A 14,634-nucleotide genomic window follows, 5' to 3' on the forward strand; every position below is an offset into this window, starting at 1 on the left:
GCACCTGTTATGGAGTAACAGCTTTAGAGAAGAGATTTTAGAGTTCTCGAAGATGCCTAAAACCCGCCGTTCTCTATCCCTCTATTTCCTGCTGCTGGTGTAATACTCAAAAGTAATAATGTACACTTGAGTGTAAATGTAACATTTTTTTAAAAAAGAAAAGTTTTATACAGAACTGATTAGAATGCCAGAGCTATATTTTCATCCCTTTGTCTCTTTAAGGGATCAATGCTAGATGGTCAGCAGTACATAGCTCTGATAAATAGTGTGGTTGCCACAGGGATTTGAACTCTTTGCAAAACACTTCAGCAGTGGGCTATTTGAGTTGTGTTATCTTGGATTCTTACAGACATATCAATAAATATTCCTGTTCAAAAAAATACCACCGTCTGAATGTAAGACCTACACACTCCCCCTACTCCAGTTTACTGTATATTCTCTTGAATTTGTTCCATTTGTGACAGCAATACTCTTTTAGCTGATTGATCATAAAAGAGCTTTTGGTGCTGATGCTAAAATGTGAAGAACTTAGTTTAGAACAAGTTTTGCATGTCATTATGCTGCCCTAGACTAAGGTGTGGGCACTGGGTATTGATTGATTGGATTTAAACATTTTTACAAGGTTTGGCATTATATGGTACTTCGTTAAAGTCCTCTCGTCTTCTGAATTCATTTATTTATTTTTGTTTACTGGTTTCAAGGGCAGAAGGAAAAGAGAGAACTTTTACAAGGAGGCATGAACTGTTTATGCCTTTGTTGTGTACTGAGGATGCAATTTCACATGCCTTTTAGCAGGAGAATCAACTTATTGTCTCCAGACTCGCTTTCGGTAGCATCAGGGTAATTTGAAGACAACAGCTTCCACTGATTAGAACATGGAAAAGAATTATTTCTATTCATTTATTTCATTTTTAGTTCGTGGTATGCCGCATGCATCCTTGGTTTTTGAGATGTCTATTTAGATAATAAAAACATGGCTTGACTGCTTAATATTTTTGAGGATGACAAGCATTTATTTCCTTGGGGACTTGTTTCATGCTGATGTGAAGCAATCACAAAAATTATGGGGCAGATTCACAGCTGGTGTACAAATCACATCTCCATTGAAGTCAATGAAGCTCTAACAGTTTACACTAGCTGAGGACCTACCCCATGTCTTACAATATAGAAAAGACACTAATTAAAAGCAAATTTACCTGGAAATCTGAAGATGAAGCGCACTCATTTGTGAAAACAAAAAACCACAGTCTTCATGTTAGCTCAGTTACTATTTATCTCTGGAGCCACTGTTTAACCATGGCTCATGTTAACCTTTTCAACTCTTTTCCTTTTCTATAGGGAATTATTCCATGGTGCATTTCTGTTTTCCTTGAAATTCTTTATTTAGCATGTTAGGATTCTGTGGAGGTTCCACAGGGATCTGTCCTTGGCACCCTTCCCTTCTCCTTCGACATCTCTGTGGGTAATCTCATCCACAAACACAAACTCCCATTTCTATGCAGATAATTCATGGATCTGGCTCTCTATCCCACCTCTCTTTCTGTCCAAATTACAGTCTCAGACTCTCTCTCTAACATCTCTGCATGGATGTCTAACCTTCAGCTCAAGCTCAACCTGGCTAAAACAGAACTCTTAATCTTGCCTTCCTTGCTAGGTTTTTTATTGGTTTTTTTGATTAGTTGCTCAGTTACCCAGTTCTGTGAGATCACTTTGTAACACTTTGCAGACAACTTTGGACATAACTATCTTGAGTATTTTTATATTATCTTCATATTTTGCCACCTCTCTGTTCACCACCTTTTCCAGATTATTTATAAATATGTTGAACAGCACAGCTTCCACTACAGATCCTTAGGGGACCCTGCTATTTACCTTCTCCATTGTGAAAACTGGTCATTTATTCCTACCGTTTGTTTATTTCCTATCTTTTAATCAGTTACTGTTCCCTCTTATCCCATAACTGCTTACTTTGCTTAGAAATCTTTGGTGTGGGATCTTGTCAAAGGCTTTCTGAAAGTCCAAGTACACTGTATGAACTATTACACCTGTCCATGTGCTTGTTGATTCCCTCAAAGTATTCTAATAGATTGGTGAGGCATGATTTCCCTTTACAAAAGACGTGTTGACTCTTTTCCCAACGTATCATGTTCATCTATGATAATTCTGGTCTTTACCATAGTTTCAATCAATTTACCTGTACTGAAGTTTGGCTTCTCAGACTGTAATTGCCAGGATTGCCTCTGGAGCTTTTTTAAAAAATCAACATTACATTAGGTGTCCTCTAGTCATCTGGTACAGAGGCTGATTTAAGTGATAGAATATATACCACAGTTAGTAGTTCTGCAATTTCATATTTGAGCTTCTTCAGAACTCTTGGGTGAATACCATCTGGTCCTGGTGACTTATTACTGTTTAATTTATCAATTTGTTCCAAAACCTCCTCTATTGACACCTCAATCTGGGACAGATTCTCAGATTTGTCACCTAAAAAGAATGGCTCAAGTGTGGGAATTTCACTCACATCCTCTGCAGTAAAGACAAATGGAAAGAATTCATTTAGCTTCTCCACAACAGCTTTGTCTTCCTTGACTGCTCCTTTAGCACTTCGCTCATCCAGTAGCCTCACTGATTCTTTGTTTGGTAGGCTTCCTGCTTCTGATGTACTTAAACAAAATTTGCTGTTAGTGTGTGTGTCGTTTGCTAGTTGCTCTTCAAATTCTTTATTGGCCTGCCTGATTATACTTGACTTGCCAGAGCTTATACTCCTTAGTAGGATTTGACTTTCAATTTTCAAAGGATGTCTTTTTGCCTCTAACCATCTCTTTACTCTGTTTAGCCATGGTGGAATTTTTTGATCCTCTTACAGTTTTTGTTGGGGTGCTATACATTTAATTTGAGCATGTATTATGGCATTTTTAAATAGTTTTCATGCCACTTGCAGGCATTTCACTCTTGTGACTGTTCCTTTTAATTTCCATCTAACTAGCTTCCTCATTTTGGTGTAGTTCCCCTTTTTGAAGTTAAATGCTACTATGGTGGGTTTGTTTTTTCTACCCTACAGGGATGTTACATTTAATTACATTATGGTCACTATTATTGAGCAGTTCCGCTATATTCATCTCTTGGAACAGATTCTGTGCTCCATTTAAGACTAAATCAAGAATTACCCCTCCCCTTGATGGTTCCAGAGCTAGCTGCTCCGAGAAGCATTAATGGTGTCTAGAAATTTTATCTCTGCATCCCATCCTGAGTGAATATCTATTGTGCTTTGTTAAAAAGTAACATTTTGATCCCAGTGAGAATTTCCATATACAAAGTTGTTTTAAAAGAAAGGAATATAAAAACTAAAACATTTTCCAGATTGTTTTATTCATATTTATTAGCTACACCTTAGTAAGCCTCCATTTAATCTGGTATTCCTAAATCATTTATCACTTTGGTATCTTGGTCATTATCGTGTAGTAAAATGCATGAGAACAGGAACATATAACATAAAAACCTCTAATATACTGATAACTTCACAAATTCAGATGCTCTGGTATCTATTACTAATGTCTTAAGTCTGTTACTCTGATAGCCAGTGGTGAATCAGTGTTTCATGGTAAGGCTATTGTGACGTCCCTCTCTGGTGTTATCCGGACCGGTGATCTGCTAGGTCACTCCAATCCTTGACTCTGGGAGCCAGCCTTACCCTGCTCTGCTGTGAGAACCCCCGCTCCTGGGCTGTTCACGCACAGCCTCTGGCATGTAAGCTGCTTGCAACCAAATGACACTAGCCAATATCTCTGGTCCCAGACACAACCCTAGGAACCCCCATCTTGCAGTCCAGTTATGCCCGCTGGATGCTGCAAGCTTATATGAGTTCGTCAATTTAATAAAGAAATTGATGTGTACCAGGCTTGTTATCCCAAGGGGAGACTCTGACATGCTTCAAACCAAATGCACTGCTTCAGGTAGAATAAACAAACAGATTTATTAACTACAACGGTAGATTTTAAGTGATAGGCAAAAAGTCAAAGTGGTTACCAAAAGAAGAGAAAATACAAGCACACAGTCTAAGCTCTCAACCCTATTAGACTGGGCAGCAACTAGATTAAGCAGTTTTTCTCACTCCACTGGATATTGCAGTCCTTAATATACAGGTTTGTTCCATAAACCTAGGCCAATCTCTTGTGTTGGAGTCTTGTCTTCTCCATGTTTTGGTTGCTTGCAGCATAGGTGGGGGCAGGAGAAGGGCCCAGTATATGTCCACTCTCTCTGTTTTATACCCTTAGTCCATGTGCTTGGGGAACACAAGTCCAGGCATGTCTGGGGGCATTGCTGAGTCTCTTCAAGCAAGGTTGAGCAATTCCCCTGGTGTGGCCTCATGCAGGTGAGTCATTGCATTGCAGCTCCCTTGCTGGACAATGGCTATTGATGGGTTGTTTGACACCGGATACCTTACAAGGCATGCTTTATATGTGAGATCACGATTATATGAAAATGAGGAATATGGGGGTTACAATATGCTCCCCCAAGGTATAGAATGTCACAGCTATCTATTGGCATATGCAGTGGCATTTCAAGAGATGATGTGATCTAGTGCTTAGAGCAAGATTGTGGAAATCTGAACTCCTGGGTCATATTCACAGTTCTGATGCTTGTTTATGACCTTTGTCGAATCACCTAGGGCTAGACTGTTGCTACCCATTTTGCAGTCACATGGGTGTATGAGATCTTCCCTCTCCAGGGAGCATGGGGACTGCTGCTGAGTTGATCTCTATTGAAAGCAATTAACTGAAAAGGGTTGAGAAGTAGGTAGAGCCATGGCTTTGACCATCCTGCGCACAGGTCAGCTATGCTGCCATCTGGGATGTGAATGAATACCACAATTTCTCTCTGAACCGCTACAAATATTAATAATAGGTGTGAAGCTCAGTTAATATCTGTACAATGCCAGCTAATGACAGGCACTATGTAAGTGCGGACTATTGCTATCATTAGCTGTCTTGTATCCTATGCTATTATTTTCACTTCTGCCTTTGGACCATAAACCCTTTTGGGAAAGACCTGTTATTATTTAGCGCAGATCTGCTGCACACTTCTGTGAACACTGTTTAGATAATGATTATTATTATTAAAGCATTATTCTAGTGAAAGAGGGAACCAGGAGGCAGATATGTGAATTTCTCCTCCTCACAAGGATTTGTTGTCATTAAAGGAGTCTTTCCTACTGCTGTGACTTGCTATCCATTCTATTGATTGAATGTTACAGCAGTGCTTTGAGGGACATGGGGAAGCAGAAACAGATGTAAATCTGAAAGCTTTACAGCACAACCCTCTTTTATTCTGAGTATAAGGCATGCCACAGCCTGGAAAAAATAGCTCTTGCATCCTTGCAAGGAATAGGGTTGCATCCTCTTGGCAATGACACTGAATTTATCCTTTTTTTCTGTAAATTTAGTGCCAGCATAAAATCTTTCTGCCAGGAAAGTCCTGCATCTCTCCACAAAGCCCAGTCTTTAATTTAAAGAGAGAAATGCCAGAGATAAAAGTAGAAAGAGGTTTACAACAGGCACTTCATCACTCATCACACAAGACTTTCCAAAAATGGAGCAACCTTGCACAAAGCATATTGACATTTTGTAAAAGGTTGTAAGTAATATAACTGGACATGGTAGAAACCCTAAGGAAGACAAGTGACTTCTTCTGTGACACAGGTTGGAGAACAGGGGCTGAGATTCTTTTAGATCTTCTTAGTATGGAGCCACCAGCCCCTCCCTGCCCCAGCTCTGCTCTGGTCCCCAGCCACATCCCCGGATCCCTCCCAGTCCTGCCCCCAGCCTCGACTGCTGGCCGTGGCTCCCTTGCCGGCTCAGGGCTGAGGCTCAGGGCGAGGCTGGGAGCGCAGTTGCACTTGGCTGCAGGCCCAGCTGCCAGCCCCCACTGCAGCCCGGCTACAGCTCCACTCCTGCCCCAGCCTTGGCCCTTGGCTGAGGCCCCGCTCCCGCCCCAGACCCATCCCCAGCTGTGGTCCCAGCCTTGTCCTCCTTACCCTTGGCCGTAACCCGTCCCCAGCCAGGCTCTCTCCTAGGCAGCTGGCTACGCTGCACAGAGCAGTGACTGGGAGCGTCTCCGTCCTGCTCCCACCTGGGCCTGGCTGCCAGGAAGAGCAGTTCAATGGGCCGGGGGAGCCAGCACAGCAGGAGGACAGAGCCCATTCCCCCGCTCTTCCCCACACACACACTCAGGTAACCTGGTGCAAGGAGAGCATGGGAGGCCTGGGCTGGGGGCAGGGTGGAGACACGTGGGGAGGCCACGTGTCCTCCCTTTTAGCTGGTGCCCCTCCAGTATGGGGAGGCACCAGTCATCTATGCCTCAGCTAGTTTCAAAGGGGAAACCAGCCATGATGGCGCAGACCCAGTCCCCTCCATCCCAGTACTGTTCGCCTGCAGCGGTCAGCACCACTCCACCCTGGTCCCCGGAGGAATCCTCAGAGACTGACTCAGAGGCAGAATTTTACATCTTGCATAGGAGCCGGCACTATCCCTCTATAGCAGGAGGAGGAGCAGGGGCTACAGGAGGAGGTCCCCACCACAGTCTTCGTCTGTGTCTGTGCCTGCTCCCACGCCAGACACTCAGCAGGGTCAAAGCAAGCTTTTTGATGGGATGCTCGGAGACAAGTTGTGGATCCAAATTCTGCAGTTTTTGCAGATCTGTTATCCCACTCTATCGGCCATGGGCCCATATTACCTCAGACTGCTGGGTGCTATGCATGATAGCACTGGGATACGCCCTTCAGTTCTGTTCTCCTCCTCCTCACCCCTCACCTCTGTCCTGCTTCAGGGACCCTTCTCACAAGCAACTTCTAGCCCAAGAGGTGCAGTCACTCCTAAGGGTGGGAGCAGTGGAGGACATTCCACTGGAGCTAAGGGACCGAGGTTCTATTCCTACTATTTCCCAATCCTGAAATCCAACAGTGTCTCAGACCGATTCTGGACCTGTGAAACCTCAACAAGAAGAAGCTGAAGTTCCGAATGGTCTCCTTGGATCCAGGGGACTGGTTCGCTGCCCTCAATTTGAAGAACACTTATTTCCATATTGCAATTTTTCAGGAACACAGAAAGTTCCTCAGATTCATCATGAACAATGTACACTACCAGTTTATGGTGCTCCCGTTCAACCTGTCAGCAGTCCCTTGGGTGTTCACAAAATGTATGGCAGTCATCGCATGAGGAGACAGGGGGTTCAGGTTTACCAGTACCTCTACGACTGGTCAGAGCTTGGTCCAAACTTCAGGTAGAGGAAGATGTGAGGCTAGTACAGTCAACCTTCTAGGACTTAGGTCTAATTATATATGTGCAGAAGTCCACCTTCTCCCCGGTTCAGAGGATAGAATCTTGGAGATTAAGGCCGTCATTTCAGAACCTCCATACACGATATTCTTCAAGGATAAGGTCCAGCAGCATCCTCATCCAGCCTTCCTCCCAAAGGTGGTTTCACAATTCCATAGTCACCAGGACATCTTCCTTCCAGTCTTTTATCCAAAACTACATGCCAACAGACAGGAGCAGCCCAGAGAATTTCATCATGGATCACTTCCTGTATCCGCACATGCACCTGGCAAAGGGCCCCACTCCTATACTGATGGTGCATTCCACAAAGGCCTAAGCATCTTCGGCTGCATTCATGGCATCCAGGACATCTGTAGAGCGGCAATATGGTCATCAGTTCACACTTTTGTGTCTCATTATGCCATCACTCAGCAGGCTGCTGGATTTGGCAGAGCAGTGCTACAGTCTGCTTGTCCGAACCCTCCCCCTACAGCTTGCTTGGGAGTCACCTACATTGGAATGGAAATGAGCAAGCACTAGAAGAAGAAAAAAATATTACTAACCTTCCGTAAATATGGTTCTTCAAAATGTCGTTCGTGTCCATTCCAACCCCCACTCCCTCCTATCCCTCTGTCAGAGTTAGCCGACAAAAAGGAACTGAGGGGGTGATGGGGCCTTTTATAGTGGTGCTATGAGCATGTGACTCCAGGGGCACTAGAGCTGACCCAACAGAGACCACTGAGGGAAAAACTTTCCAGTGGCAGTGTTCAGGGCAAGCACACACCTACATTGGAATGGACATAAGCAACATATCTCGAAGAACAACAGTTACAGAAGTTAGTAACTGTTTTGTTCTGTGGTCAAGAGGGTCATCTCAAAGGGCATGCCTACGCTGAAGTTAAATATCCGCAGCTGGCCTGTGTGAGCTGACTCAGGCTATGGCATTGTTTAATTGTGGTGCAAACATTCAGCTTTAGGCTGGGAGCCCGGATTCTGGGACTCCATGAAGGAGGGAGCAAATCCCAGAGACTGGGCTCCAATCTGAGCCTGAACATCTACCTTGAATTAAACAGCCCCGTAGCCTGAGCTCCACGAGCCTGAGTCAGCTGACATAGGCCAGTCATAAGTGTTTAATTGCAATATAGACATACCCAATGGGAGTTGCTGAGTCCACTGCGCTTTTGAAAATCAGGCCACTTATTTGGGTGCCTGACATCACGCTCTCATCTTTGAAAATCTTGTCCTATACCATTTTTTAAAAATTCCCAAATGTTGGAATGTCTCTAAATGACAGAATCAGCTTGTTTTCTACTGCCATGGTCATCACTCTCGGTCACCCCACTCCCCCAAAACACACTGATTTAAAGCCCCAACCTCATAGTTGCCTCCTAACATTTGCAAATACATATGCAAGAGTCATAATGAGGTAATCCTATTTCCTATCCAGGGGCTCCATTACCAGTAATCTTTATATATAATTTATTATTTTGATCTTTGCCTGTATTTTTGTACCAAAAGTATATTTGTTTTGGGTGTTAACTGGGCTCCACTAAACACTCTTCCAATCTCCCCTTTCTTTGAATTAAGTTTTTTGGCTTGTGAACCAAAAGTTGAATGACAGATATAACTGGAATCAAAAGAGTTAAATTCAGGTTTCAAAAGAAAAACTTCATGGCAGTTCAGCTATATTGAAAATAACGTCAAGCCAGCTTTAATTGCATAGTTCCTTATTGAATGAATTTACCCTGTAGGAAACAATATGACCTTCCTGTGTGTGTGCAAGATAAAAAATCAATATTAATGCCTCTGGAGGAAAATACAAGATTAACAGAATATTTGAGTGAACCTAATGAGACTCAGATGGCAAGAATGTTAATTTGAAAAAGGAAGCTCATATATGCTCTGTCTAAACAAATAATAGGGTAGGATCCATGTAATGCTAGTTACCATGTATCCTCCACAGATACATATTCACAAGATGCAGCTTAGTGGATTTGCAACTCTTTTGTATGATTTCCCGACAGAACACCAGGGGATTTTCAATTTAATCACCTTTCGGTTGGGAGATTTATGACCAGTGTGGTTAGCTGAGCCTTCTCTCCATGAGGACATAGAATGGAGACAGTAGTTCTGAGAAGCATTTCAATGGTATGTAGGAGCTGGATAGTTAGGAACAGGCTTGAGCAAGTCTGTCAGCAACTGCTTTCTGGAGTCATGGTACACTGACATTATCAAATATAGTGTTAGCCTAAATCAGTCCTAATTAATGCTATGGGGAGGGGGGAGCAATAACTTTTTTTCATACTTTACATAATAACCATTGGTTTTGTAGGAAATAAACAAACCAATGTGCTTGTATTCTCTTTCTCTCTGTGGTAGCAGTTCAGTTTCAGTCCTTGAGGTGCCAAGGGCCTTCAACTACGAACAGAAGCTAAGGGCTCTCAGCACCTTCCAAAGAAGCACTGCCCGAGGGGGAGGGAGGGGTTCTCGGCCCCAGCCATTGTAAAGGGAATGCATGAGGTACCCTTTTTCAAGGGGTGGCAGAGCATCTGCTCCAGTGTGTGCTGTCCTCAAGGGGCTGGATGGATGGTGGCTGACTCAGCCAGAATTGCCCTAGCTACTCCTGCTGCTGCGGAGGAAGCTTTACAGCATGAGGCCCAAAGGTAGCAAACACTAATGGAGCCACATTGGTGTTTTCTTAGGAAACAACTCAATTTGGGGCAATGTGGTAAGGTACGAAATCCACAGGGAAAGAATGGTTAGTGGCAGCCTGCCAAGAATGCCTTAGAATGAATGGGAGTTTGAGATGACACCTGAGCAAATAGTTTGCAGTACATTCCACTATGCATGTTTATTCCTTAGAGGCCTAGGCCAGAATGTGGCTTGCTGCCACTGGCTTCAGAGAGGGTATGGGCTGAGGAGGAGCTACCCAGCAGCAGGAGTCCCCAGAACAATTCTGGCTGAGCGAGACAGAATTCACCCAGGGGCTCAAGGAGCTCTGCCACCCTTTGTAAGGGTACATGGTGAATTCCCTCTACACCAGCTGGGGCAGCGAGCCCCTCCTTGTCCCAGGGGAGCAGTCTAGATTAATACAGTATTTGCCTGACTACACCTTTTTTGGCCTCCTTCCCCTACACAGAGATGTAGGGGAAGGAGAGAAGGCTCCTTGTACTGTCTCCTGTAGTCCCCTGGCAGGGGAGTCCCCTATCACTATTCTGTGTGGAGGGTACAGTGTAGTCTAAATACATACCGCCATGAAAACACATAGTTGCCCTTTGGAAAGCGGCTGAGAAGTGACAATATTTTGTGAAGTATTTCTTGAATAAACCTTCCATTGTTATATGACATTAATTCATTTGTCCCCCTTTAAAAGTCAATATCTAAAGGAGGGAGAGTATGTGCTGCATATTTATGCCAGCCTTCTCACTGCACAATTTCGCCTGTTTGTATTAAAATGAACAAGGAGACAGCAGGTAAATACTTTTCTGTATTCTGACTGCATCATCTGTCTATATGCAGCCAGATGATAATTATGATGGCGGATCTGTAATTCTTGGCGAGTGCTTGAGGAGGAGAGGCTGAAAATAAAAACCTCTTCTGCACTCAGTCAGTGTTGCTAAGCTGTACAGTAAAGATTATTTGTTTATGCCTTTTGTCAGCTTTGACTAAACAAAGATAAGCATGTAAATGCTACAGTGAAGCTCCTCTAACAGGATTACATTGCTGATAGAGACTAGCACTTAGCATCACACATGCATCCCACGAAGTGAGTATTCACCCACGAAAGCGCATGCTCCAATACGTCTGTTAGTCTATAAGGTGCCACAGGACTCTTTGCTACTTAGCATCATAGTAATGGATGCTCTTGTGAGAGAGGTGTCATCTGTTCACCACCACACTGTCTGTACTAGGAGCTAAACAATAGGAGAACAATGAGGTATTATTAGGCCCGCACGAAGTATACTACTGCTTTATTCAGATGGGTTCATCAGTTAGTTTTGATTCAGTGGATTCATGCCACCTGATTAATGCTTTAATCCCCCAAAATCCAAAGTGATCTGGATTCACATCAAGACCACTAAATTAACCCAGGTCTTAGGTTTGCAAACCACAACAAACCTGACAACAAATCGGACCAGTCTCATGTGATTTCCAGACCCAGTTATGATTATTAACAGGGCACAATTTGAGTAGGAAACAGGACTAAGGATTGGCTCTTGTTGGAAATAACATCCATCATGTAAGGCTTATTAAAATACACAGAAGCTTCAGTGTGCCTTTTCATTTGCATTAGATAAGATGTACAGTGTTTGAGTCACCTCCACAGTGTTCCAAATGATGGCAGTGTTGATGACAACTGACACAAGTGATTATATATTAGATATGCTTAACGTCTTAGTACACGTGTCATGAAGCACAGTAGTACTATTCTGACCTGCCTTTCTCTTTTTTCCCTTGTTTAAAACAAATGTATTGGCAAAAAGGATGGTCCACTGAGACAACATGTGACATCCGTGTCGAGTGCACTGGGGCAACATTCATATAATGATTTCTTACTGCCATCAAGATTTGTATGCATGGAATAAGTAAAAGATTAAAATCGTTCAGCACCTAAATAAAAATATATACAGTAAAAACAAAGGTGTATGGCTACCATTCCTTAGCATTCCTTAATTTTGCTTTAATATCAATGACAAATATTAACATCCCAGAATGCTTCTTACACAGAAGGCCACACAATTACACCTCTACCTCGATATAACGCTGTCCTTGGGAGCCAAAAAATCTTACCGCATTATAGGTGAAACCGCGTTATATCAAACTTGCTCTGATCCACCGGAGTGCACAGCCCCGCCCCCGGAGCACTGCTTTATGGCATTATATCCAAATTTGTATTATATCGGGTGGCGTTATATCGGGGTAGCGGTGTATATACATTCTGGCCCGTTATATCTTCTGGGGGAATATCTGAAAATGACATGAGCAAGAACAGTAAAATGTAATAAAGTTTGGCCTTTTGGGAACTTACTAATACCTTTTCAGTCACTGGGAAGGGGTGTTTTAGCGAGAGGTATATTATATGACTATGGTCTTATGTTTACCAGCAGTGTTCAGTGTTTAGAAACAAGATGGTCAAATGGCATTGATAAGAGGGTGACTTATCTCCAGGAGTGTCACCTTCCTATGGCCTACAGTGAGGGAAGTCTGAATCAACACTATGTTACGCATAGCAACGGTGGCCTCCTCTGATTTTAACAAGGGCTGGGCAGACCATATGGGGATCAGATTGGGTATGAGCTTCTTAGGTGGAAGGAACATCTCACAAGTCTCCTTGGCAACCTTTTCTGGTTAATGCTCAGAATGCCTTTGGAAGGAGAATCTTAGCCAAATTGAAGGTTGCTGCAATATGCAGCATTTTGAGGATAGCAAAGGAGGAATGCCGGGAGTCCTGGCTAACATTTCCTTGCCAAAGTGGCCATTTTGTTGTGAAAAAGATCTAATGTATTAGAATGTAAAGGAGGAATGGCAGCTGCGGCTGGTAGCTAGCCAGGAGGGGGAGTAGGGTAGCAGAAAAGTGGGAGGAGAGAAGGAGGAACCCCTGCTAAAGACCAGAAATAAAGCACGGCTGTAAAACAGACTGATCCTGCTTTTGGTGCTTCTAAGATTGCTGGGTCTGTGGGTCATTATACATACCAGAGTGTTCACTGGTGCCTTAAATGCATTATTTATTTTGTGGCATAATCTATCCCATTGCGGCAGGTCTACATTTAAACACTGCATCGGCACAGCTGCACGGCTATAGCTCTTTAATGAAGAATCTATGTTGACGGGACAGAGCTCTCCCATTGGCAAAGTTAATCCACCTCTTTGATAGGCCATAGCTATGTCGATAGTGCTGTCTACACAGGGGTGGAGGTTGGTCAGTATAACTATGTCACTCCAGGGTGTGGATTTTTCACACCCCTGAGTGATGTAGTTATAGGGTATAGGTCTGTAGTGTATACCAGACTTTGATCTCAGTCTGTCCCTGCTTGAGGCGTCGCATAGCAGCCCATATCCTACTCAGATCTTAACTCTACAAACCTGTCAAGCTGATTTCATGAACTATATATTTTAACACTTACATCTAACATGACATGGACCAGCCCTAAAGAGACAACATATTGCTGAAACATAGCACTTGTTCAGCACATCCAGGAATAACATGGCAGGCAGACTAGATCTGATTGGTGGTGAAGGTTAGGAATGTTAATAGTAATTTAAAATAATTCTCAAACAGTTCTGAGATTGTGATTTAGAAAAATAATGATTACACTCTTCCTTATATAAATGTTTCCAAGTGCAGTATTTCCTGCTAATATTGACCAGATTTGAAGATACCGTTTAACTGTGTGTGTTTTTAATATGAATTCCGTATTCCCTTGCATCCAAATGCAAATAAAGTCCTTTGAATTCCCATTCCTGAACTTTGCTTAAACACAAATTATGATAAAAGTATGCATGGATGGCAGGCTGTAGCCTTCCCCTTTGAGAGTGGTAATTGGCTTGTTGCAGGACACAACAGAACATAGTGTGGTGCTTGGAATGAACTGAACTAAATCAAATGAAATAAACATTATAATAAAGATTTCTTAATGTCATCAGTGATCTCTTAATGCACAATGAGCATCAGAGCATGGTGTTGTGACAGGAATTTTCTATCTGTTAACACAACCCATAGCATTTATTTTTATTTTATAAATGTCATTTGCACTTACTGTGATAACTAAGGACCTGGTCCTTCTCCTATAGAAGTAAAAGTCAGTATTCCTATAGAATTCAGTGAGAGGAATAGGCCCCAGGCATTTTTGCATATGGTAAGGGCAAAGCTCCTCGAGGCGTCCTGAAGGATGGCTCAGTAGAGTACTTGGGCCATCTCTACACCAGTAAAGGCTGAGTTGCAGCATTGTAGTGTAGATGCCTTCTACAGCAATGGAAAGGATTTTACCATCAACCTAGCTGTGTCTCCACCAGTAGTTAGGCCAGCTTAGCTGCAGCACTTAAGGGTGAATTTTTCACATCTCGAATGATGTAGCTAGGTCAATCTAAATGTTTAGTGTCTACAGCAAGTGGACAGTCTGGTCTCATCAGCACATGACAAAAGGAGCCAGAGGAAAGAATGGGGTGAAAAAGCCTAAAACACATCCGGAAGAAAATTAGCAATGAGATACAGACAGGGGCATAGTCTGACCTGATGTACACCCCATGTGAACTCACGGAAGCCAGGACAGAACGGGCCTATTCTGGGCTTTTCAAGTGCAGATCCGTATGTTTCAGTGAC

The 14,634-nt window shown here is 43.1% G+C and overlaps 1 protein-coding gene across 4 annotated transcripts in view; it reads left to right on the forward strand.

Moving 5' to 3' along the window:
• Positions 1–14,634, forward strand: part of TTC7A (tetratricopeptide repeat domain 7A) — a 282,224-nt gene that overhangs the window by 237,262 nt on the left and 30,328 nt on the right. Inside the window, exon 20 of one of the 4 annotated variants that reach the window (XM_039529569.1) lies at positions 11,798–11,923. The exons of the other annotated variants lie outside the window; for them this stretch is intronic. Within the exon in view, the coding sequence (XP_039385503.1) occupies positions 11,798–11,899 (102 nt within the window). The 3' untranslated portion in view covers positions 11,900–11,923. Of the gene's footprint in view, positions 1–11,797; positions 11,924–14,634 lie in introns of those variants that run through there. 4 annotated transcript variants of the gene reach the window in all.

The sequence above is a fragment of the Mauremys reevesii genome, linkage group 3, assembly GCF_016161935.1.
Source record: "Mauremys reevesii isolate NIE-2019 linkage group 3, ASM1616193v1, whole genome shotgun sequence".
NCBI classification, from domain to species: domain Eukaryota; kingdom Metazoa; phylum Chordata; order Testudines; family Geoemydidae; genus Mauremys; species Mauremys reevesii.